Source organism: Erigeron canadensis, chromosome 9 (genome assembly GCF_010389155.1).
Source record: "Erigeron canadensis isolate Cc75 chromosome 9, C_canadensis_v1, whole genome shotgun sequence".
In the NCBI taxonomy this organism is placed as follows: domain Eukaryota; kingdom Viridiplantae; phylum Streptophyta; class Magnoliopsida; order Asterales; family Asteraceae; genus Erigeron; species Erigeron canadensis.
In genome coordinates this window covers 168,743-194,462 of record NC_057769.1, presented here as the reverse complement: position 1 = coordinate 194,462, position 25,720 = coordinate 168,743, and the positions used below count along the sequence as shown (strand labels likewise).

Below are 25,720 nucleotides of genomic sequence, written 5' to 3'. Positions count from 1 at the left end.
AGTCTCATCAATGGTGAAATAGTGTTCACACTTATACGTCCAAGCTTCGACTTCATCGCCATTGAATTTCGGAAAGTCTAATTTTGTCAATCGACAGTTATTAGAAGAATCGTAATCTTCATGCGCCGCCGGTCGCCGCTGCAATTTCTCGATGTCTGTGGATAACGCTTCCATCATCGTCTTCAACGAGATAATAGTTTGATTCTGATCTTTAATTTCCTTCTGTTGAGTCGCATAATCCTTCTATAACTTCTCCATTTCTTGAGAACGAGTAGAGGTCATGGATTAGGTATACATTTGGAGTAATCGGAGCTCGCCGGAAGTGATGATCAGTGATCAAGAGGCCGCCAGAGGACGGTGGCTCTGATACCAAAATGTTAGAACGAAAATGGATAGAGAGATGATATTATCACCAACAAAAATAACTACTTGTATTCACAATATTGGGTGGCTTATATAGCTGTTACACACACCAACGGATACTAACAGAAACAGTTACAATCACACAAGTTTGGTCCCTCACCTATCATATACATACAGATTTCCCACTTATTGCTTATTATCGTTTATTATCACTAATATTAGGATATTAATACTAACAGAAAATAGGCTGATTGAATAGGAAAAGAAAAACGTAACTGTCAAAGAAATATAGGAGACCCCACCAATAATAAATAAATGTAATAAGAGAAAGACAGAGATGCACAAGTTGATCATCCATCTATCTTTCAAATGCTGTAGGAGTTTAACAGCATATGCTTCTATTGATTCCCAGTTTTCTTCATCTCATGGAATAATCCTTTTCTATATTCTATTCCATACATACATACATCTATTCTTGTAATAATAATTCCGATTATTTATATAATTTTATATATATTGTACTTGCTTACAAGTCACCACCACCACCACCTATGATAATTGCTTTCCATTAGTAAACAGAAATCCCTCTTTCTTTCTTTCTTTCAAGATTTTCAACTTAAAAAGATACCAATCATCAATAAAGATTCCATCTTTTTTAGCGTTGTTAGCAACAATGACAATTGAAGAAATGAAGAAAGAAGAAGAAGAAGAGGGCCCTCCTTCTCAAGTTGAATCTGAGATTAGCAGTAAGCCCAGGCGCATCGCTCTCTTTGTTGAGCCTTCTCCCTTTGCGTATGTAGTCCGTCTTTTTCCCGAAACTACCTTTCTTTATTTTTAATCCTCCCTTACAATTTGAAGTCAACTCTGTGTATTTAGACTATTAGTTACCAGGCCGGTGACATGATATTTGTGATTTTTACTTTTTATTTTTTTTATTTTTTTTATATCATAGTCCATAGATATATATATATAAATATAAATATGACGATGCGTTGATAAAATTGAATCTTTGTTGGTGCTATATTCAAGTAGTTGTTTTTTGTGACTACCAACAATAACATATAATAAGCTGTTGTAATTGAGTAATGCCTAAGAAATGTGTTAACATATCAGCTTCTTTTTATTGTTGGTATGTTGAATAGAATTGAGACTCTTCAATCAAAGGAACAAAACCCCTTTCATCTTTACTTTCCCTAACGTATCAGTCCACACTTTCCTTGGTAGATATTTGATATCATATATAATCATCTCCTTATGTTAATGTTTTCCCAAAACACTTTATTTGCCAAATTTCACCCGTATAGCCCATATCTTTTTTGTCTTGAAAGTTTTCTAGTTACATGGTTGATGATATTTACTACTTAGTACTTATAAATAACATATTAGTATAGTCGGCCTAGTCATTAGGCGTCTTGATATCCTCACAAGAGTCTCGAGTTCCATTGTTACTACTTACTAGGCCTGTAAAAGTTTCAAAAATAACATATAGTATGTCCGTTTGGAACACTTATTTTGAAGCACATTGTAACTTGTTACCACTCTTTAGGAGATTGTAATATTGATAAGCTATTTCATATAAGAGAAGACTTGTTTGCCGTATCGTAATAATGTCGCCACCTTCTTTAAACCGAGGGCAGTATGTTATATATCGGGCCATATTTCTAGCAATATCCTCTTTTAATTTAAGAAATGTTATGGAACACGATTACTGGTTGTAATATATCATACAAAATGGAGCTTGATACCGTTCATGATGGTTATCACAACTTAACCAGAATGATCAACACTCATTTGCTTCTGTGTGATCTTTATCACAGATACGTGTCTGGATACAAGAATCGGTTCCAGAACTTCATTAAATATCTGCGTGAGATGGGGGATGAGGTACATAGTCGTTACACATATATCGACACTTTTTTATTTATTAGTTGTTCCTTATAGAATAGTTGCTTATTGTTGTAGGTGATGGTTGTAACGACTCATGAGGGGGTGCCTGAAGAATTTCATGGAGCTAAGTTGGTTGGCTCACGAAGGTTTCTCGCTTTTATATTACCTTTTTATTTAATTAAACAAAACTTACCTTATGATGTGAAATCAGATGTTGTATGCATTATTGTACTATACCAATGGTCTGAAATCTTCATTTTTTCAGCTTTCCTTTCCCATGGTATCAGCAGGTGCCACTTTCCCTTGCCCTGAGCCCTAGAATCATCAATGAGGTTAAACAGTTCAAGCCAGACATCATCCATGCGTCCTCTCCTGGTATAATGGTATGCATAAATCTGTGTGTATATTCCTTTGAAATTGAGGTAGTTTTTATCCTTATAGTTTTTAACGACAATCACTAGGTTTTTGGAGCGCTGGCAATTGCAAAAATGTTGTCTGTCCCCATAGTGATGTCCTATCATACACATGTCCCCGTGTAAGTAAAACATCTGAGCCAGATTGTCATATGCGTGTGTATAATATATATGTTATATATATATATATATGCATATAAGCTTATGTCTATATTTGATGCTTCAAGTTGAATATAATGCTTGTTTGATGTAGATACATACCAAGATACACATATAGCTGGCTTGTTCAACCAATGTGGTTAGTCATAAGTATGTGATGTTTCTTCGTTACTATTGTTATAATTTGAGGTCTTTAGGTTTGTAATCTGGGGGTAACAATCTGTGTTTTTGACTCACTCGGTCAGAGTTTCTTCACCGAGCTGCTGATCTTACATTGGTTCCATCTGCTGCTATTGCAAAGGATCTTCAAGAATACAAAGTAGCAGCAGGTAATTCAATGTTTTGATGGCATTATTGAATCATAATATGTTCAGAAGTTATTGGTTTCTCTACTGAGGAAATGAAAGGTGTTTGTATACTTTTTCAGCTAACACAATTCGTCTATGGAATAAGGGCGTGGATTCAGATGGTTTCCATCCAAAATTTCAATCTCATGATATGCGAGTTAGACTAACGTAGGTTTCTTCTTTGACAGTTCTGTGTGGCTCACATTAGAAACCAACATCTTTCAGCTCTGTTATTGATTTTATTGCATATATTATTCTTTTTAAACAGCAATGGTGAACCTGATCGACTATTGATCGTACATGTTGGCCGTATTGGAGTTGAGAAAAATTTAGATTTCCTTAAAAGGTATCTCCACTACAATTCCTTTTTATGTGATAGTTTGTGATTTGAGCTAACATGGATTGTTAATCTTTAAAAGAAGAAAACGATATGGATATCTTAAGAGTTCACTGATTATGATTTGCTGAGCAGTGTCATGGAAAAGATACCACAGGCACGGATAGCTTTTGTTGGAGATGGCCCATATAGGTAATTAACTGAAGTCATTGAAGACTTCATCATCGTTTTGCTGTCCAAATCACAAAATGTTAACTTAAGGATTCGGTAAATAATTGCTCAAATGCCTAACTGAAAGTTTTTATAAAACTGTTAACTTTGAAACATTTACTTTCATTTGGTTATAATAAATGTCAACTGTATCATTTTGCCGTTCGAAAAAAAATGTCAACTGTATCAGATGGGTCAAAAAAACATTTTATCTATTAAAAACAGGTTAAAAGTCGCCCAAAATTGATTTGTGTAACCTTCTAAATCACTAACTTTATGGTTTAGTTAATTGTTTACATAACATTGTTCTTATGATGTACCAAAAAATGTTTGCGGGTCAACCCACCCGCACTTGGCCCATTTCAACGATACTGATAAAATAAACAATTTCAACCAAAACAAATTTTGAGCCATTACCTAGCCAGGCAAATGTATTCATCTTTCTCCCTGTAAGCTGTTATATATAAGGCTTGATACGGAAAAATATGTGTTTTGGCAGAGAGGATCTTGAAAAACTATTTGAAGGCATGCCAGCAGTATTCACAGGGATGTTAAATGGTGAAGAATTATCACAAGCATATGCCAGTGGAGATGTATTCTTAATGCCTTCAGAATCCGAAACTCTTGGGCAAGTAGTCCTAGAAGCCATGTCATCAGGACTCCCTGTTGTGGCTGCCCGTGCTGGTGGTGTACCTGATATGATCCCTTTTGATCAGGAGGGCAAAACGGGGTACCTCTTCTCTCCAGGAGATCTTGATGACTGCTTAAGTAAACTAGTTCCATTATTAAACGACTCAGAGTTACGTAAAAAAATCGGGCAGGCTGCTCGATTGGAGACGGAGAAATATGATTGGAGGGCAGCCACACGAGTGATTAGAAACCAGCAGTATAATGCTGCGATATGGTTCTGGGAAAAGAAACGAGCAGAACTAATGAAACCATTGTATTGGCTTGCAAAATGTTTTCTTCCGACAGACACGCCCCGAAAGATAACACCAACAGCTATTCCATAGCTACGAACCCAACCCAAGATCTATAATTTGTAAAATATGGGCTGTACCGATGTTCATGCTTGTTTTTTTTTCTTCTTATTATAGTAGTGTATAAGTGCAATTGTGTTATATATATCTTTATTTGGTTGTAGGAAGGGGGTGATAGAATGGTAAATATTATTTCATTATTTGTAGTATGTATTATAAAACACTATCATATCTAGCATTCTTTTATGTGAAGTAGTTTATTACATATTTTCTTTTGAGATTTTGTATATCTCTGATAGGAAAATAGCAAAAGAAAACGTGTGTGTAATGTCACACTTCACACCCTTCTAATCAACGCAAAATTGCGACTAAAAAACCCCGGTGAACTCGTATCTAAGCAGCAACTGGAACTAACCATATATTATTGTCTGTGCGTAGATGATCCTTGTTCATAGGAAAAGTTTCAAAGGAAAAAAATCAGAAAACTGGCCGATTCAACAACAATGATGGTTTCACTAAAAATACAAGGCCCTAAAAAGCCGGCTGACACTAAAAAACCCGATTGGACCAGTCAAATCACCTGACACTAAAAAACATCGCAACGATCATATACAATAACGGAACACTCACCCTATCACACCCGAAACCTTATAACCAATTTTTCTAGATTTTTGTTAACCTAATCTTAAACTACCATAACTATTAAGATACTCGATATCTGAAGTTACAAACGTATGTACATCATTCGCTGATTAAACTCATTGACAATTTACTACATTGAAGTTTTGACAAATTAACAAAGAAAGAGGCAATTTGTTGAACTTTTCACAATTAAATGATAAATGATGCCCCGTTTAAAATTGGCAATATGATTCGTTTTATAGTTGCCAAACATTAGCATAGCACTTAATTCGTTTCCATTTCGCTTTTTTCAATTGACCCCACCAAATACACCCTTATTAGATAAACTCTTTTTACCTTTTTAACAAGTTCAACACATCTCATCAAACTATAGCTTTACAAGGTCTTGCTCTTGCATTAACTTGTTTTTTTAATGGTCAACGTATAAATAGTGTTTCTATTTCATAGAAACGTGTCAATATGTAAACCTTTCATCGTATGAAAGGATTTCATAATTCCAAAAAGAATATGAAAAATATGCACCCATAAGGCCATAATAATCTTTGCAAGTGCTTATTGGATAAGGTATGGTCTATCATGCGCCACCTTCATTTGTCCGCGCACAATGAAACGGTAATTTAATTTATTTATTTTAATAATTAATAACGACATAATATCCTACTTTTACTGTTAAATTACACGAATATTTGGAATGAAACACATATTTTTCAAATGGACGGGCTATCTACTGTTGGAACCACGTTAAATGTAACCGTCACTGATCGTTTATCATTCGTGATATGATAATTGACGATAACTAAAATCCCTATGTCTAGTAAATATACGATGGACGTATTTACTCTTAAAGACATATTATAAGGTTTTCCATTAGATGATTGAAACTACAGGGACTAATAACGCACATACTAAACACCAGGTTATAAAGTGTAAATTTATAAATAGAGAGCCATTTACAAGAATTTTAACCCTAATCTTCACCCTCTTTGTGTATGTAATTCTCTCCCATAATTTTCAATCCCATCATCAAACAATCATCTCGTTTTGAGAACCAGACAATCAAATGGCAAATATTCTTGCTCTTACAGGGTCCTCTATATCGTTAGGTACACATTATTGTTATCATATTTTCATTATATTTACAATACAAATCATATTATAATCCAACATCTACAACATCAACTGTTTGAAGCAAATACTACCAAAACGCCCCGTTTTATGTAAAACTCTCCGTTTTACATAAAACTCTGCGTTTGGCCGGTCTGTAGATAGCAAAACACTGTTTGAGAATTACACGTGGTTTGTCACTCATGTTAGGGGAATGACAGGTGTCATTCCCCCGTTTTTGGTGTCATTTTACATAAAACGCTAAGTATTAGTTGAACGCCCGTTTTATGTAAAACTTCCCGTTTTATACCCCGTTTTACATAAAACTCTGTGTTTGGCCGACATGTAGATAGCAAAACATTGTTTGAGAATTACACGTGGTCTGACACTCATGTCAGGAGAATGTGTCATTCTCCGTTTTTGGTGCCATTTTACATAAACCGCTAAGTATTAGTTGAACTGTCTAAACTAGCCATTTCACTTCAAATGTATATATGCCAATGCCGTTTTCTTATGGTTTATGTAATTGTATTTTGAAATTTGTATAAAACTTGAAATTACAATATAGACAGTAAGTTATCAATTTCTAATCAAGCGAGTTTTTTCTAAAAAATATAGGTTTTTTATGCTTTTAAATTTATAAGTTGTACAAGTAATTATCCCAAACACACACACACACACACACACACACACACGCACACACACTTAAGAGCAGAGAACCCGATGAGTGTAGTATAGTTAAGTGAGCAGGGACGCTTGCACTACCTAATCTAATAATATGTGTAATTCTAGCGGTTGTGGGTTGTCGCGATTTCCTATTAAACTAATTAAAACTTAAAAGTAAATAGAAGTCGCAACCGCTTATTCAGCGAGAGCCTAAGTCTGAAACTAGTTCGAAAAAGCAAATAACAATAATTAAATTAAAATGCTTGTTTGACATCTTCGATCTCATGGTACGACCAAATATCATTCTACCTACTTGCTAGTCTGTTGGAAACTTAGTCACGGCTCAGATTCTCGTTCGATTCACATTGCCTAAATTACTAGTGTTGTCCTTAGACTCACATTATTCTATAAACAACTAGATTATTTTCTCGCGTAATACGTGGGATAAATATATCAATTTTTCGTTATAAAATAATTAATACTTAAAAAACAACATGTTAAATTAACGATGTAATTTCATTAGATTGGGTAAATTTATTGACCTTGGACATCATAATGTGAACTTTATTGCGAATGCCATGTTGTTTTATTTGATTGATACATGGGATGATATGTTTTTTTGAGAATTTTATTAATATATTAGGTAAATATATTTCTTATCTATAATTAATTCTATATCATCATTATTCAAAGCTAAAACAAACATAACTTATCACCTATATATTATAAAAACCAATGTGAAAACATAATTCATCACTTTTTTAGCTGGTAGTATCTTTTTTATTTTGAATGACCAAGCTCAACGACATTACATCTTCTTATAATTAACTGCAATTCAAGAGGAAACTCAATTATTGTCAACAAAACTTACGTCAGCGGTTTGCAAATACCTAAATTTGAACTCAAAAACTTTAAGTTCTTAAGTCTCTTCAAGTATCAATCCATATAATAAGTTAAATTTTATCTAAAGGTCCAAAATTATTTTATTATGAATTATGATTTTTCCTTTATTATATAGTATTTTATTTTAAGGAAAAATTCATAAAAAGTAACCTATTTATACAAATTTTTTATTAAAGGTAACCTATTTTGTTTTTATCTATTTAAAGGACCCTATTTTCAAAACTTTCCTAATGAAGAGTATCTCATTAATTTTTGACAAACGACACCTGTTAAGTGCTACATCACCGATGCCACGATGACGTGGCAGTTGACTTTGACTAACTAAATAAAATATAAATATAAATATATTGATGATGAATAGGATAAAAATAACTGAATTCATATATGGGTTTTTCATGTAATCCAGTAGCTTAATTACAGGCCCGGCCTTGAGCAAGTGCAGGCGGCACAATTAAGCAGGGCCTCAAAATTTTAGGGGCACCAAATTTTGTAATATTCCTTAATATATATATATATATGTCTGTTATGCATGTATTATTACTCCACCATCTAAGACTAGTGGATAGTAAAACCCAACTTTGGTCAAAGAGTAAAAGTCCAATACTTTTTATTATATATATAGAATTGTATTGTATTGAATATATATATATATATTAAACGAACCCATCTATTTTTTTTATTTTTTTTTTGACGTTTTCGACTTTTCTGAACAAATTGCATAGATCCAAACGCAAACTGTAAGTTAAAATCAAACATAATTGCATAGAGCTCATTGATTATAAAGAGTTGATCAATAATTTTACTTCCAAAAATGCTACGAGAATGACACTATTCAAAGCATAATTTTTAATGCATTTATCGATTAAGTTATAGAACTTTGTTAAATTGTTTTTTTTAAAAGATATTATTGTTATAGTTGTTTTAAACGTTTATAAATATCTACTATCTCTTTCGTTTTTAATTTTTTTTTAGTATTTAGTGGGCACCTTTTATATTATCGAACAGGGTACCTAAAATTCATGGATGGGTCTGCTTAATTATAATCAAGATATCAAAACAAACTTCACATCTATATCTATCGTTATATATACATACAACCCAGATCATCTTCATCAACAGTTCATCGTCATCAGTTCATTGGTATATACACACTTTATCCATCGCTATATAAATACAATAATTGCTCTTAAAATTCACCATACCAAATCATCATCATTATGAGTTTATGGTGTATCATCATTTATTTCTTATCCCTAATTACCAGGTATATCTTAACTTTAATACAAAAATCAATCACCTTTTTTACTAAAAAAAAAATTAATCTATCCATTGGATCTTTAGATCCGGTTATAATATCAATAAGTTTACATATTTAATAGCAATAAATTTGCCTTTTTTTTGCAAATTCGGTTACAATGGTGGGATCCGGAAACGATATCAACAAAAATCATCTCTCCATCTTGATCTGATTCTATCTGCAAGCTATTTATGAACTAGGGTTTGTTATTATGTGAACGTAGGCGGTGATAGTGGAGGTGCAGTGGCCAGATCTTTGTGGTGGTTGCGGTGATGGGGTGCCGGATCTTTGTGGTGGTGTTAATTGGGCGGCGAGAGATGGTCAAGTGTAAAAGATATTGGATACCTTTTATGATTTTCATTTGTTTTAAAAAAGTGTGTATATGTTTCGATTGGACTTAATTGCAAGCTATAAAATTCATGAATGGAGGAAGAAGACTTGACTGCCTGTAGTAACGTAGCATCTCCTTTTTTTCTTAGCAAACAAACTTGGATTTTTCTTGAGTTAATTTTTAGTAATGAGCTCATATGAATAAATTATGTTGTTTGATGATTTCCTAATCTATTATCATTCTTATACCTTTGATGATTCATGATTCAGATTCAGATCTTTTTTAATTTAATTATTTATTTATTTTTTTGAAACAATTTATAATTTATTTGGGTTGAGAAATAACCATATGAAAATTTTGATTTAGCTGGGTTTTGTGATAGTGATGATCATCTGGCATGCTCAACACATGAAATTTGTTATTTGGTTAAAGTTAGTGAAAGTCAACTGTCACGTCAGCAAATCTGATGACGTGGCATCGTCCGTCAAAAATTAACTAGATACCCTTTATTAGGAAATTTTTGAAAATATGATCCTTTAAATAGACGAAAACAAAATATTAATAGGAAATTTGTGTAAATAGGTTATCTTTTTATGGATTTTTCTCTTTATTTTATTATTATACTATAAATAAAATATTTTTGTTATGTTATATTTATTGTTACATAATAATGTAATTTAAAATAATAAGTAAATATAATACAAATATCCAAAATATATATAATCTATGTCCAAAAAAAAATAAAGTCTCCATATTTAAGTTTATAGTAAAAGCACCTTGTTATACGCATGCCTACATTCTTATTTATGTGAATTCGCTAAAATTAAAATAATACAGGGATATATTTGACTAATTTTATAAATTATAAATATTAATATTGTCATTAATAAAAAATAAAATAATTAAATTTGATCTAATGGTTCTAGATCAAAAAAAGAAATAATTAAATTTAGCACCTTGTTATATATATATTGGTAGATTTCTCGTTAGATTAATTGTTTAAGCATTAATGACCTAAAGTTCGTGTTACTAGTTCATCTTTAAATTACCCGGCTCTTAAGCGATGACCAGATAATAATTATGTCTGGTGACCACGGTACTCGTTTCCAAGTCATTGGATCTGATGAACGAAAATTATATAGACTTTTACCGCACTTGTTTTGGCCATTTTATAGTCATTTGAATGAACTTTTGATACTTAATGGCATGTATATGTGATTTCAGGTTCATTGCTCGTGGCATAAAGGAAAACATCAAGAAATGGTGATGAAGGACTTAAAGGAAGATAAATGATGGTTCAATGAAGATTCGGGTGAAGATTCAAAACTTAAGATGAAGAAACTTGTGTTGACGCTAAGCCTATGACCATGTGTTAGTATTTTGAGCAAAACCTTTTCATACGGACTCCGTTTCTGACGAATAAGCTATCCACAGAAAGCCTATGACCAAGAGAAAGATCTACAACTTTCGTGTTGAACCTCAAGCCTCTAGCGCCGCTCATTTCTCTCCAGCGCCGCTGGAAGTCATCCTGAAGCTCACCAGCGGCCGCTGGAGTTGTCCTGAAGCATACCAGCGCCGCTGGGACTTCTACTAGCGTGGCTCGCAAGGTCGGTTCAGTTAGGGTTTTCCCGAAAACCTATAAATACCCCTCTAAAACCCTAGGGCCGCACCATACTTATTCCAAACGACTTTGGGGACGTTTCTAGGGTATTTTCACCAGATTTAAACCCTCCTAACACCCTCATATCATCCGATAATCAAACATTGATCCTTAACAACATAATCATCATAATCATCGATCGAGAAGGAAGGAAGTGGTGTACGTCGTGAGCGAGAGTCAGGCACAAGTTTGATGAGCAGTAATTCGACATCAATTAATTCTCTATTTCTCTATTGGTACATTATGAATTTACATATTATTGATTGTGATTGTTCTTTCACCATGAGTAGCTAAATATTTTATCATCTACTAGATGAAGTGACATGATTATGTGACGGTCGTGTTTATTATTGTGACTGCAATTAGTGTTTTGTCGTGATCTTAATGTATTGAATTCTTATTAAGTATTATTGTCTTGTTGATTGTATGATTATGCTTTTAATGGTATTACTTGCATGATAGTATGATCTTGATTGTTTGGTAAACGATTGCTTAATTCATGGTATGATAAAGTACAAGATAATATTAATAGGAATCAACGTGTTAATAGTTTGGTAAACTAGTAGACAAAATTACTGTTGTATTAATCTATGCAACCTGAACATGTTATGGACCTGATTCTAAGTGGATGATGCCTTTAGTTATTATTGTTTACAACAAACTCTTTCAGATTAATTCTTCGGAATTACTAACTTGCTTAAATTACTAACTGCTTTCAAAACAAACTGACATTGGGTCATTAAACCAACCCCCCAACAAATCTTAGTATTACTTGATCTTGCTTTGTTCTTAAACATAGTCCCTGCGAACGAACCTGGTCTTACCTATTAGCTATATTACAAACGAACGGATTCACTGTCCGTGAGTGTGTATTTAGTTTGGTATTTCCTTGAATTTATAAATTTAAAACTTGACTGCTTTTAATTATACACAAATGACATATCAAGTTTTTGGCGCCGTTGCTGGGGACTATTTAACTAGGAATTTAGTGAGATTTTGTGATTCGGCCCTTTTTCGTGTTTACTCACGAGAAAGTTACTTTTCTGTCTTTTACACATGTGTAAGTAACTTACACATGATTTTTCGGTGGGCCCATCGTCGAAAAGTCTTAGTATTTTTACAAAAAAAGTCTTGTATATCATAGTAGATGATGATGGTGGTATGTAGGTTATAAAAAACAAATGTCCTAATTGGTTCTACAATAAGAGGTGGTCCTAAAATAACTCACCCATATATATATATATATATTATATATATAGAAAGAGGGGAGTCATCGAATGAGAACTAAATTAAAATAAGAACAAATAAAAATCAATAAGAAACTTCCAAATCACCAACTATTAAAAATGATAACTTAGACAATTCTATCAGTCTTTTAATTTATATTTTTAATAACAGTTATTTTCTCACAAACAAAACAAACCATAATTTAGTTCTCACTTTACAATTTGCATTACGTAACCATACATATTGGCATCCAGTTATATTAAATTGTTTAATTTCTAGTTCATCAAAACTAGTACCACACGTATTTTTCTATTTCTATCCAATATTACTTAACAATATTTTTCTTTGCTAATTAATTAATTTAACATCCTCCTTTGTTTATTTTAGACTTTTTTTTAATCCATGTTTTTATGCATTTGATATATTTATATGCATCTAAATAAGATTAATTTATATGCATCCAAGTCATGTTAATTACTTATGCATTTAAATTATCTTTTATGCATCCAAGTCATGTTAATTATTTTTCCATCCAAGTCTTGTTAGTTTTTATGCATCCAATTTATTTGTATGCATCCAGATAAGATTAATATATATGCATCCAATTCATGTTAATTATTTTTGCATCTAAATTATCTTTATGCATCCAGGTCATGTCAAATCTTTGTGCATCCAAATTACTTTTTATGCATTCATGTCATGTTGGTTTTTATGCATCCAAATGATTCTTATGTATTCAAGTTTTCCATCCCTTATACATTGATTTTTCGTAAAACATGGCTTCCCGAAAATCATATATAGAGAATCATTCTATTAATATACATTAATAAATTTGAGATTGATTATTTAACTTTAATTATCTTTTTTTTTAACATCCATTGTAATAGGATAGTTTCTTGTTTGGTACGTACGTGGTTTGAAACCAATAACTTGGTAACTGCTTTTTTTTTATAACTACCAGAACATGTGGAGATAGAAGTTGATGCATTGTGTAACTTCTTTTGTCTCTTTTTAAAACTGTGCCATGTACGTGCTTCCTTTTTTCTTTAATTTTTTTTCCTTTTTTTATTTATTTACTTTCATGTTCTTAAAATTCTGAGTGAAAAGACATTTTTACCATTAATTCTATTTAATATCTAAAAAATACTCACTTTCATCTTTGGCCCTCAACTTTTTTATCCAACGGTTACAAATTGTTCTCATTGTTCTTATTTTTAATCTGTTCTCACTGGAAAGCTATCCTATATATAAGGAAAAGAGGTAACACTCCGGTGAGAACACTTTTAAAATAAGAACGGTGAGAACACTTAAAAACATCGTTTTGATGCATTAAAAGTCCATAAATCTAACATAGTGTTTAACTAATTATCATTATTTTAAGTGTTTTACAACACATTGATCCGTCAAAATCAAAAAAATCACGTTTTTTGTTGGATGGATCATTTTGATGAATATGCATCCAAGATGGATGCACAAAACAAAAAACGTGATTTTTTCGATTTTGACGGGTCAATGTGTTGTTAAAAACTTAAATAATGATAATTAGTTATGCACTATGTCAGTTTTATGGACCTTTAATGCATCAAAATGTAGTTTTTAAGTGTTTACATTTGTTCTCATTTTAATTTCATTCTCATTTGATAGTCACCCTAAGGAAAAGTGAATATAAGGTTATCCGGCAGCTAAGCTTAGGTGTGTAATCCCTCACATACAAATTTTTTAAAATTTCTTGATTATTGAATAAATGCTTGAGCCCCCGTGAATTTTATAGATTAAAAAAACAATATGTGAGTGTTCCACATCTAACCTATATATATATATATATATATATATATATAGGCTTTAGGTAAAATATAACAAGTATTAAGGTAAAACAAATAAAACAATAGGGTTTTTCTTTACTGAAGATCACCGTGCATCATGAAAATTATTGTGCATCAATTGCTTCGTGAATCTTCGTGCATCAATTTAATCATGATCTAAGGGTGAAGATCTTGTTTTATTTGTTTTACTTTAATACTAATTTTACAATACCCGGCCCCTATATATATATATACAAGTGCTCAGGCTCATTCATTGAACGGGTAATCTAAAGATATATAAATCTTATAATAATTGTAAGTCCCAACTATATAATAGATGAGTACTGAAGACACATCTATGTCGATGATGAGTTTACTTTGCAACACGTTCACTGTATTTGGACCACCAGTTACAGTGAACAGTGTACCAGGTTAACTGGAGTTATACTTCTTAAGGTGACAAGAGTAAATAAGTAAATACAATGCAAGAAGTAAAGTACAAGTAATATAAATTGTTGAGACAATATGTAATTTTCAAGTGTATTTTATTTATTGATTGTTAAATAAAATACAAGGTTGTTGCAGAATCAAGATAATACACGAATGTAAATATCCTAACAACCTATGAAATACAATTAATCTAAACTTGGAAATTATCTTCTACAATCGAAACACTTAAAGTTGTGAAATGTTCCTTTTAGCGATTGAGAGAATATTGCACAAGTTCACCAAAGATATTGTAAGTATGAGTGTTTGCAAAGTTGTTGAAAATGCTTGTGCAAGGACCTCTATTTATAGTCGAAGGTTGAGCATTGGGATCTCAACTTCAACGTACAAATATGGTTGACAGCACACAAAAGTATTAGTAAATAATTCTTTGTGTGTGTGCTAAATAAAGTAAGAGAAAATGTTACTTTATTCAATCCATTCTCTTTCTTCCACTTGTTGTCTTCGACTTCAATTGGAATGTCTTTAGATGTTGTTCTTCAGATCTCAACTGGCTGGAGGAAGTCATCAGTTACATAAATTAACTGTACATTGCAACTGGACTTCAAATATTTCGGACAATTTTTCTATTATCCAGATGCAACTGGAGAGCTCCAGTTTTTAGCAAAACTAGACATAACAATATTTGTGAAACAAAAAAGTATGACCAATATCACAACTTAATAAATACGAAAGCTAGAGAAGAAACATATGAAAATTAACTCCATATAAATATTGATTCCACTTTACCCATTTTTTTTCAACTTTAGTTAAATAAAAAGAGAAATAAAAAGTGTATGACCAATATCACTACTTAATAAATACAAAAGCTAAAGAAAAAACATATGAAAATTAACTCCATATTTGATTCCACTTTACCCTTTTTTTTCAACTTTAGTTAAATAAAAAAAGAAACAAAAAGTGTATGACCAATATCACAACTTAATCAATACAAAAGCTAAAGAAGAAAGATATAAAAATTAGCTACATATAAATATTGATTCCAGTTTACCTTTTTTTTTCCAATTCTAGTTAAATAAAAAGAGAAACAAAAAGTGTAGAGTATATAATTTGAAAAGTACGTATCAATTCATCAACAAAGACTATCTCAAACGTTTTAATTTTCTTCGGGTTGTTCCACTCCGAAATAATCCATACATGCACAACACGGAGTCGTAGATGATTGTTAACATGTGTTGGCTTAAGATATTCAAGATGAACTAATGTGGTCTTATTTTTTGTTGTTGAAGAAGAAGTCATAATCAATCTATAATGGACAACAAACTAAATTAAAATAGATAATAATAACAATAACATAAGAATTCAATGTTAAATAATAAAAATAATAATAATAATAATACGAACAAAGTCTATAAACAAAAAACTTTTTTGGTAGTCGATCGTAGTTTTTTTTTTGGCATAGATTATAATAATAATAAAGATTTTTTTATAAGATTTTTTTTATTAAAGGTCAGCCACTTTTTATTAAAAAAATAGAGGATTAATACGGATAGAGTATTAAGCTAAAGGAGGGGGATTAGAGGTGTCAAATGTACCATAATCCCTTCTTTTAATTATATTATAGATATATTTGATGTCTTTAACTTTTATTTTGGATCTTCTGTTTGGATTTTTGGATTTAAATTTTGTAAATAGTGATTTTTAAACATTTTCAGATTTTCACTTGGGAATCTTGGATTTATTTTGGTAATAGTTTAAAAAGTAGTTTTTAAACGTTTTCAATTTTATGATAATATTTTGAAAGAAAATCTTTGATGATATTTTTTTTTTCTAAACGACAAGATTGTATTTAATACCATCTTATAAAGCATTTTACTTTTTTTTTTTAAAGAAAAGATGATTTGAACTAACCAAAATACCTTTATTTCTTACTCACTAATTTAAATATCTCTACCTAATATACTTATAATAACCTTGAATCACAACCACTTATTTTTTTTTTCTCTCTTCAAATCTCAACCACTTATTTTTTTTTTCTCTCCTCCATAAATCATTTTATTTCTCTAATTCATTCAAAAAATTTTATCTCAAAAACCGTATATCGATAAATTATAAAAATTGTATGGGTGTTTCTTAAAATTTCATGTTTATCTTAAAGATCTCATTTGATATACTTTTGACGAATTTTTAAATCCGATGGCGGAACCCGTACTGTTAAGACATTTGGCTATCACACTCTATTACTTATCACATCCTATAACCTATCACCCCACCATCTCACTGCCGCAACATGCATGTACTATCTCTCGTTAACTTCAAAAGACTACTAACAACGTGTTAGAAGCCAAGATTATACTATAAGAAAATCTATCATGATTCACATGACATATAAAAATTAGAGTTTTTGGCGGTTTTTTTTTTCTTCCCGTTTTTACTTTTCTATAACGAACATAATGGAATCGCATCTATACAAACATAAACACGATAAAGAAGGCCGCACACTACTTGTGAAACCAAACAATATGCTCTACAATAATGTTGTTTAGAGTGTGAGGAGTAAGTATGTAGTATTTATAAAGGTTTAATTAAAAAAAAAAAAGAAGCCATGAAACGGCTAGTAAACAGTTAAAAAATTTTAAAATTCGCATGACAAAGAGGCGATGAATATTGATCGGAAGACTTTTTTTTTACGTTTGTTGCCCCTTGAGGCGGTGTAGCAGGCGGCGGTGAGACGGCAAAGGGCGGCGCCGGGTGGTTTATCCCCCGCTCCATATTTACACGGTCTAATTACTACACATAACAAGCGTGGAGATATTTTGAAAATAATAAGATAAACGTACTAGTGTGATAGTAAAATAAAAGGCTCTATCATATGGATCAAAACTACCAACCGTGGAAACTTCCAACTAAGGTTCATGAACCTTGGCTAAACAACCAAGAAAAAAATGTTACCAACTTTCTAGTATCTACATATTTTCTATACAATAATAATAATAATAATAATAATAATAATAATAATAATAATAATAATAATGTCATGTAATTTGTCGTATATACAACTCAATTAGTTTATAAGATTCATATTAACACATTTTAAAGACCCATGCCATGTGCACATTAATTTTTCATTCTAATAAAAGCGACCTTCGATGAGCACTTTATTATTACAAGAATGTAACAAAAACACGTACAATATACAACGTTATTCGGATTCGTAATAATGCGACTAAAATCGATCATTACTATACTTTCCAACTTCTTTTTTATTTTGAACGGCGTACTTTCCAGCTTATTGTTTTAGTAACCTTATATGTTATATCCCATCACAAGCATACAATCAATTAATTTAATGTTTCGGGCCAGGATCGTTCATTGGTTTCGTATTCTAACTTTTGATGAAAACTCAACTTTGTTTTCATATATGTAATTACTAGATGGATGTCCACGCGTTGCGGCGGCTAAACGATGATAACTTTGGGGATTTATGGTTGCGGTGGTAATGGATTACGATAACTGACGACGGTGAATGATTATGTTGAGATATGTATGTTGTGTGTGTGTTTAGTGTGGGTGGAGGAGAAGAAAAGAGGAAATGAGCAGCGTGTATTCATGTAGAGTTTTGTTTATTATATATAAGGGTATCTTTGATAGAAAAAAATGCTGAACTAAAAAGTCCTAATTTATATTATAAGAGGTATAAAAATTGAATAGAATTGAAAAAAAAATGAGTCTGAATTAATTATAGATCTAAAAATACCTTAATTCATTAAGCATGTATTTGTGATGTGAAATGGGCAAATAATTAATTGAGGTTTATATTATTCAAATTATTTTACAAATACAAGTTTTTTCATCTATTCAATGTGAGCGAACTCCCCGCGACTCGAAATTGGCTTGAAATGGTAAAAAATTAGAAGTCTTTGGTAACTCGGAGAGTAATCAAATTGAGAATTTTAAAATTAATTTCAAATTAATATGTAATAAAGTAGCAAATAGAATAGAAACTTCAAATTTAAGTATAATTAAACATAATAGTTCAAGTTCAAACTTAATTGTTTTGATACATAAACAATATACTTTAAACTAAACAATAAAAATTTTTTTTGACCATTCTTGACCTGAGTTTGATCCGATTTGCCTTGAGTTTGATCAAGTTGATCTAAGTTTTACCTTTTTTGACCCGAGTTTCACCTTGAGTCGACCTAACTCGACTTTTCAAACCCCCAAGCAAGGAGGAGTCAAACTGATTTTAATTAACAACACTATACTACTTGATAAAAGTTCTAACCTCATATTGAAAAGTTAGACTGATTAAAGAGATATGCGAGATGGCCATTGTACCTGTAACGATTTAATATACACACCATTTTCATATCTTCTAACATATCTCCACTACCCTCATAGATTAATTACTTTTACATAAATTACTTACAACACTTGTCATCGCCACCACCGCACTGCCTCTATCGTCCCGTCGCATTACGCGAATACTCTAATAGTTTCTTTTCACATCTTCATGTGACCACCTCACATTTTAGATAACATTTTTTTGGTTTTTGCAAAACGCAGCCTTTAAGGCTGTAGTTAACATGCATTAAATAGTTGTACACTTGTCATAGAATTTAGGGTTTGAATGTTTGATATAAAATATATACATATTTTATGCACGCCGTTATTTACAACCTTATATTTAATACTAGATTTTAGAGCCGTGTCAAATACACGGATTTTACAATAAAAAAATTAAGTATATATAACAAAAAACTACTTATACATTAAATGTAAAATTATACTTAAAAGGGAATTGAGATATTCAAATGTAAATATTGAATGTTAAATCATATCTTTAAATTCGATTACACAATTGATCGAGTTCTCATTGATGTCTTGTAAAAAAGATATTTTATTTTCGTTAGTCATAGTTGTTAAACAGATTAAAAGTAACAGTTTGTTCGTGAGATTTTCAATGATTTAGTGTGTTGTGATTTTATATGTAAGGTTCAGTTTATATAAGAAGAATCTGTATCCTAAATATAGTTTGATTCCAATTATTAATAACAACAATGATTATCCTAGTTATAGTTTGATTACAACTACTAAATATAGTTTGATTTTAATTGCTAATAACAATAATGATTATCTTAGTTATAGTCTGATTACAATTACTAATAACAATAATATTACAATAAGTTTGATTACAATTAATAATATAAATAAAATATTGATATAAATATTAATTCGTATTAATCTAAATGTTGTAATATAGATATATAACATCCTTAACTTTTATCTATATTTTGTTATTATATAGACATTATGAAATAAAGTATTTATTATTTTTAAATTGGGTTTAAAGTGTAAATTTTTGATGGAAACAAAAAAAATGTAAATTAATTTAGACATGTGTTGATTTAGTTAATTTGGAGAAAATTGAGAGTTGTGATTGGTCAATTGAGATTTGGTCGGTTGCCTTTTAGTATATATTAAGATTTTCTTTTTTTATATACAAACTAGCCTCATATATTTTGTTTTTAAAAGATAATGATAAAAATAAAACTCAGCTAACTAGCTTAGGCCCCTCCTTATAGGGCGTCCGCCGCGCGGCTAGCCGCCGCTGCTATTAGCACGGCTCCGTCTTCGCCTGCGTCTTGTGTGTTTCTTCCAATATTAGACGAGCGGCATCTTGGTTTGTGGGTCCTGTTTTTGTTGTAGCCGTTGCCAAATAAAAAAAAAACATTTTTTAAGTATTTTTTTTGAAACCAACGGCTAGTTGGTTGTTTTTTATTTTTTATTTTTAATCTTTTACTCCTATTTAAACCCCTCATTTACACTACCATTTCAAAACACACACAATCTAAACACATTCCTTCATCTAGTTTTTAAAGCATTTTCATCACACACTACTACCAAAAATGTCTGATTCATCATCATCATCCTCTAGTGACGATTACATATCAAACGATTACGAAGTACTCAACAATGCTGTTACGCAAATGAATGTTATTTTCAATCCCCAAGCCATAGGTGCGTGTCTTAACGTTATCTTTGACGAAGAAGAAAAGCAACACCAAGAAGCGTCAAGTTCTTCAAGACCCAAGTTTACTAGAAGGGTGATCTCGCGAGATCACGTGGGTGCCGCAAAGCTTTTATACGATCATTACTTTGCGCCTAACTGCACTTACCCACCTGATATGTTTCGTAGAAGGTTCCGAATGCGAAAGGAAATGTTTTTGCGCATAGTGCGAGACATAAACTCCTTTCAAAGCATAGAACCGCTACCGAAACACTTTCAGTTCTTCCACAAAGGCGCGACAGATGCTACTGGTCGTCCCGGTTTCAACATTTTCCAAAAATGTACTTTTGCTATACGCCAGGTAGCGTATAGCTTTAAGGCTGATGCTTTAGATGAGTACTTGCAGATGGCTCAAGATACAGGCTACCAGTGTTTAGATGCTTTCTGCAAATGTGTGATACACCTTTATCAACAGGAGTACTTGAGAAGGCCTACAGAAGCCGATGTCGAGCGGTTAACTGCCAAACATGAGTAGGTTCATGGTTTTTCAGGAATGCTTGGTAGCATAGATTGCATGCATTGGGGTTGGAGGAATTGTCCAGTGGCATGGCAAGGGCAGTACACCCGGGGCGACAAGGGCCAACAATCATGCTTGAAGCGGTTGCTTCATATGATTTGTGGATCTGGCATGCCTACTTTGGCCCTGCTGGTTCGAACAACGACATCAACGTCCTCAACGAGTTAGATTTGTTCGATGATTTGCTACAAGACAGGGCTCCTAAAGTAGAGTTTTCGGTCAATGGGGAGCAGTTTACAAAGGGATATTGCCTAGCAGATGGTATTTATCCAGAATGGGCGACTCTTATTAAGTCATTCAAGTGCCCGATGGACTCGAAAACCACCAAGTTCAAAAGATACCAAGAAGCTGCAAGAAAAGATGTCGAGCAAGCATTTGGGGTTCTTCAAGGTCGTTGGCAAATTATTGAACAATACGCGCGGCCATATAGTACCAACAAGATAAAACGGATCATGTTATGTTGTGTGATCCTACACAACATGATCGTTGAAGATAACGGGCGTGTAGTTACAGAGTTTGAAGAAGAGTTGATAGCTAATACTACACTCCCAACTCGTACGTGGACTGAAAGGTGTTCAACGCAGCTTCGTATGTACGGGGAGCTTCGCGATAGAATTGCTCACCATCAACTCCGCAATGCTCTGATCGAACATGTTTGGAACCTCCCGGAAGACGGCCGTTAACGTTGATGTCTAGTTTTTAATTTGCTAATAATGTCGTTTTTCATAATTTATTTACTTTATGTTTTTTTAGTGTAATGTTTAATTTTATAATAAATGTAATGTGTTTGTTTTTTAATAATAAAGTGTGTTTTATTAATATTTTGTGTAAAAGAAAAATAGAATAATTAAATAATAGATGAATAGTGGAAGAAGTGCGAAAAAAGTGAGTAGTATAAGGAGGGGGATGCTCTTGGAGAGTGAAAACTGATGAATAATGAAAGAAGTTGGTAAGAAATAGGGAAGAAATGGGTAGGATAAGGAGACGCCTTATAGATAGATAAAAAGTTAGAAATGATATATATTTTATACGTACTACATAATAATACCCAAATGAAATGAAAGGATGAGTCTATAAATACCGAATCAAATCTAACATCTCCTCTCATCACAAGACATACACACTAGTTAGCTAGTACAATCTTGACTTGAACTTTATTAGTAGTATTTTTCTTCAAGAAAGAAAGAGAGAAAAGGAGTGAGTCAATTGAGAAGGAAGGAAGGAAGCAAATTAATTAAAGAAATATGCCTTCATCATCAACAATAATATCTTGTACTACAAGTGCAAGTGCTGCGGCAAGTAGTAGTGACCCGGGTCCAGTCACCATAATCTCAAAATGCACCATCTATCCAGCAGCAACAAGAGATTCAGAAAGGAGGTGTTTGTGTTTGCAACTCTCGGTGTCTGATCTCCCAATGCTTTCTTGCCAATACATTCAGAAAGGTGTTCTCCTCTCCCGACCTCCTCTCCCTTCCCACCAACTCATCCCCCTTTTCAAGCTTTCCCTCTCTCGTACCCTTTCTCACTTCCGACCTCTCGCCGGCCGTCTCTCCACCGCCCCCGACGGCCTCGTCTCCATCCTCTGCAACGATTCCGGCGTCCAGTTCGTTCACGCCACCGCCACCCACCTCCACACCCGCCAAATCCTCACCCTTCACTCCGACGTCCACCCTTGTTTCAAGACCTTCTTCGAATTCGACAAGACTTTGAGCTACGCCGGCCACCACCGGCCCATCGCGGCCGTGCAGGTCACCGAGATCGCTGATGGGGTTTTTATTGGATGTACTGTCAATCATGCTGTTGTTGACGGTACTTCCTTCTGGAACTTCTTTAATACTTTTGCCGAGATCACAAAAGGGTGTCAGAAAGTCACAAACCCGCCGGATTTTAGCCGGGAAAACGTGTTCATCTCTCCGGTTGTTTTGCCACTGCCCGCCGGCGGGCCTGCCGCCACGTTTTCAGGCGACGAGCCTCTGAGAGAGAGAATCATTCATTTCAGTCGAGAAGCAATCTTGAGGATGAAATTCAGAGCCAACAATCCCTTGTGGAATTCGGATCTGGCGGGTGGTGATTCAGGTTTAAAACCGAAAAGTGAGATTTCGTCTTTCCAGTCATTATGTGCTCAACTATGGCGTGCGGTGACGCGTGCGCGTAAGTTTGATGATGAGGTGGGGAAAACCACAACGTTTCGGATGGCGGTGAATTGTAGGCACAGATTAGAACCAAAAGTGGACCCCCTGTATTTTGGGAACTTGATCCAAAGCATCCCGACGGTGGCTTCGGTTGGGGCTTTATTGTCACATGACTTATCATGGGCAGCCAATCAGCTTCACCAAAACGTCGTGGCGCATGATAACGCTACCGTGCGCCGCGGGGTCAAAGACTGGGAAAACAATCCCAAGCTGTTCCCCTTGGGGAATTTCGATGGCGCCATGATCACCATGGGGAGCTCCCCTCGGTTTCCAATGTACAACAATGATTTCGGGTGGGGTCGGCCGATGGCGGTTCGGAGCGGTAAGGCTAACAAGTTTGATGGGAAGATTTCGGCTTTTCCGGGGAGGGATGGTGATGGGAGTGTTGATCTGGAGGTTGTTTTGGCTCCCGAAACAATGGCGTCTCTTGAACGTGATCAAGAATTTATGCAATACGTTTCCAGCTGATGGGTCCGATTTTAATTAGTTGTTGATCATCACCCACCGATACACAAATATTGATTTTCTAGCACACTACTACTCTTATTATTGTACTTACGTACGTACGTCTAATTTATTTTTGTTTTGATCGATTTGTAACAAGCATCAGGCATTGAGTACGTTTTCAAACTTGTATATGTTGTGTTTTCTTATTCTTATAAGAAAGATAACAACTTTAATTAACAGCATCTCTAATGGTCAAATGGTGTTTGAAAAATAACTTTTTTTTTGAGAAAAAAAAAAAAAAAAAACTATAGTAAAAGTTTGATACCATTATGAGTAAAAGCTTTTTTGGATAAAAAGTTTGAATATTTTCAACCCAATCGCTGAGCAAGGTATGAAGGGGGTGGTGAGCTATTGACAGTTTTACCTCTACACAAAGGTAGAAGACTGTTTTCATAAGGACCTCCGGTCACAAAGAGGTAAAAGTCAGAAAGTGTAAGTGTTTAGATATCATACCTATCGGTTGAGAACATCATTAAAAAATATACTTATCTGTTGAGTCCGATTACCTTAAGTGTAGAGAAGGGTAGCAAACATGCCACTTAACAATACCTTAGCACAAGCTCAATAATACGTATACAATAAGAACCATATTTTACATATTAAAGAGCATGTACAAACATAATAAATAAAGTATCCTGAAATAAAATCAAACATGTGCTATATTTGGAAAGGTCAAATAACAAATTGAGTTTGAAGTAGACCGGGTAGGCCATCAGCATCTTTGAGGATAGGATTTCTGGATAAGGGGAGCTTTTATGTCTTGATCGTTTGTTTCTAATTTCTTAACCCTTTCTGATCGATATTTGAAGACAAACTAAACTTAACGATTCATGCTGGTCCTATATATTTCTATACGAGCATAGTACCCGCGCGTTGTAGCGGCTAGAAATTAAGGACAATATAAATTGAAGGCGGTGGTGCTGATCGAAAAATGCGAAGGAGAAGGATGTTGTGTGTTTTGTGGGTTTAAATTTTTGATAAGGGTACTTTCGGTAGATACTTGAGGAGGTGTAAAAAACAATAGAAGTAAGAAGGGTATTATGGAAATGAAAAAGTTGCTTAATTTCTTAAAACCAATACCCTTTATAAGGGTTTATAGATATAGTACTAGTACTATACGTTGGGAACTCAAAGTCCCGATATTAAAAAAGATTATGTATGGAATTCCCTTGCGATCATGGATTCCTTCTTCGGTAAAACTAAACAAACAGGTATATTTTTATGCTACTAAAGGTCGATCGATAACTCAAACCTCCCAATATTAATGTCATCTTTCAACTCATCAATCAGAACTTAATATTATTTTTTTTTGTCTTCAGATTTTAAATTTTTTTAAAAGTTAACGTACGCTCAATTTACTAGGGGTAAGAAATGAACCGGAAAACCGAAAAACCGATCCGAACCGCGTGATCCGAAACCGAAAAAAACCGAAACCCGAAAAAACCGAAATAAAAAAACCCTATGTGTAACGGTTCGGTTATGGTTTTTAATATTCATTACCCGCGGTTAACCGAACCAAACCGAATTTTTATGTATACCTACATATAATCATATATATTTATATTTACACATATATGTATTACATGAATACATTACTTACATATCTATTTAGCTAAATTTTTGTATTTGTTGCCTAAAATATTAACAATTTTATTA

At 33.0% G+C, this 25,720-nt stretch overlaps 4 protein-coding genes and 1 long non-coding RNA gene across 5 annotated transcripts; all 5 read left to right on the top strand.

Moving 5' to 3' along the window:
• The first annotated feature begins 846 nt into the window (after positions 1 to 846).
• On the top strand, positions 847 to 4,922 carry LOC122581394 (sulfoquinovosyl transferase SQD2). Its single transcript, XM_043753618.1, has 11 exons — positions 847 to 1,155; positions 2,181 to 2,247; positions 2,326 to 2,396; positions 2,516 to 2,633; positions 2,712 to 2,785; positions 2,917 to 2,972; positions 3,068 to 3,151; positions 3,250 to 3,337; positions 3,438 to 3,515; positions 3,642 to 3,698; positions 4,216 to 4,922. The coding sequence occupies exons 1-11, from the start codon at positions 1,037 to 1,039 to the stop codon at positions 4,727 to 4,729; spliced, it is 1,326 nt and encodes a 441-aa protein (XP_043609553.1). The 5' UTR covers positions 847 to 1,036; the 3' UTR covers positions 4,730 to 4,922.
• A 4,239-nt stretch (positions 4,923 to 9,161) lies between these two features.
• Positions 9,162 to 9,886, top strand: LOC122582709. The gene is made up of 2 exons (XR_006321225.1): positions 9,162 to 9,275; positions 9,532 to 9,886. It is a non-coding gene; the product is annotated as an uncharacterized LOC122582709 (long non-coding RNA).
• Positions 9,887 to 20,687: 10,801 nt separating this feature from the next.
• Positions 20,688 to 21,323, top strand: LOC122581390. The gene has a single exon (XM_043753615.1). It carries the CDS (start codon positions 20,688 to 20,690, stop codon positions 21,321 to 21,323), a length of 636 nt encoding a protein of 211 aa, XP_043609550.1.
• Positions 21,324 to 21,394: 71 nt separating this feature from the next.
• On the top strand, positions 21,395 to 22,048 carry LOC122581385 (protein ALP1-like). The gene has a single exon (XM_043753609.1). The coding sequence runs from the start codon at positions 21,395 to 21,397 to the stop codon at positions 22,046 to 22,048; it is 654 nt and encodes a 217-aa protein (XP_043609544.1).
• A 407-nt stretch (positions 22,049 to 22,455) lies between these two features.
• LOC122581353 (uncharacterized acetyltransferase At3g50280) lies at positions 22,456 to 24,241 on the top strand. The gene has a single exon (XM_043753572.1). It carries the CDS (start codon positions 22,610 to 22,612, stop codon positions 24,023 to 24,025), a length of 1,416 nt encoding a protein of 471 aa, XP_043609507.1. The 5' UTR covers positions 22,456 to 22,609; the 3' UTR covers positions 24,026 to 24,241.
• Positions 24,242 to 25,720: the final 1,479 nt, after the last annotated feature.

Excerpts from the sequence above, each read along its gene's own strand:
- LOC122581390 (XM_043753615.1), top strand. The coding sequence starts at position 20,688 with ATGTCTGATTCATCATCATCATCCTCTAGTGACGATTACATATCAAAC.
- LOC122581385 (XM_043753609.1), top strand. The coding sequence starts at position 21,395 with ATGGCAAGGGCAGTACACCCGGGGCGACAAGGGCCAACAATCATGCTT.
- LOC122581394 (XM_043753618.1), top strand. The coding sequence starts at position 1,037 with ATGACAATTGAAGAAATGAAGAAAGAAGAAGAAGAAGAGGGCCCTCCT. Across the intron at positions 1,156-2,180 it reads GTTGAGCCTTCTCCCTTTGC|ATACGTGTCTGGATACAAGA; the intron begins GTATGTAGTCCG and ends TCTTTATCACAG. Across the intron at positions 2,397-2,515 it reads AAGTTGGTTGGCTCACGAAG|CTTTCCTTTCCCATGGTATC; the intron begins GTTTCTCGCTTT and ends TCATTTTTTCAG.
- LOC122581353 (XM_043753572.1), top strand. The coding sequence starts at position 22,610 with ATGCCTTCATCATCAACAATAATATCTTGTACTACAAGTGCAAGTGCT.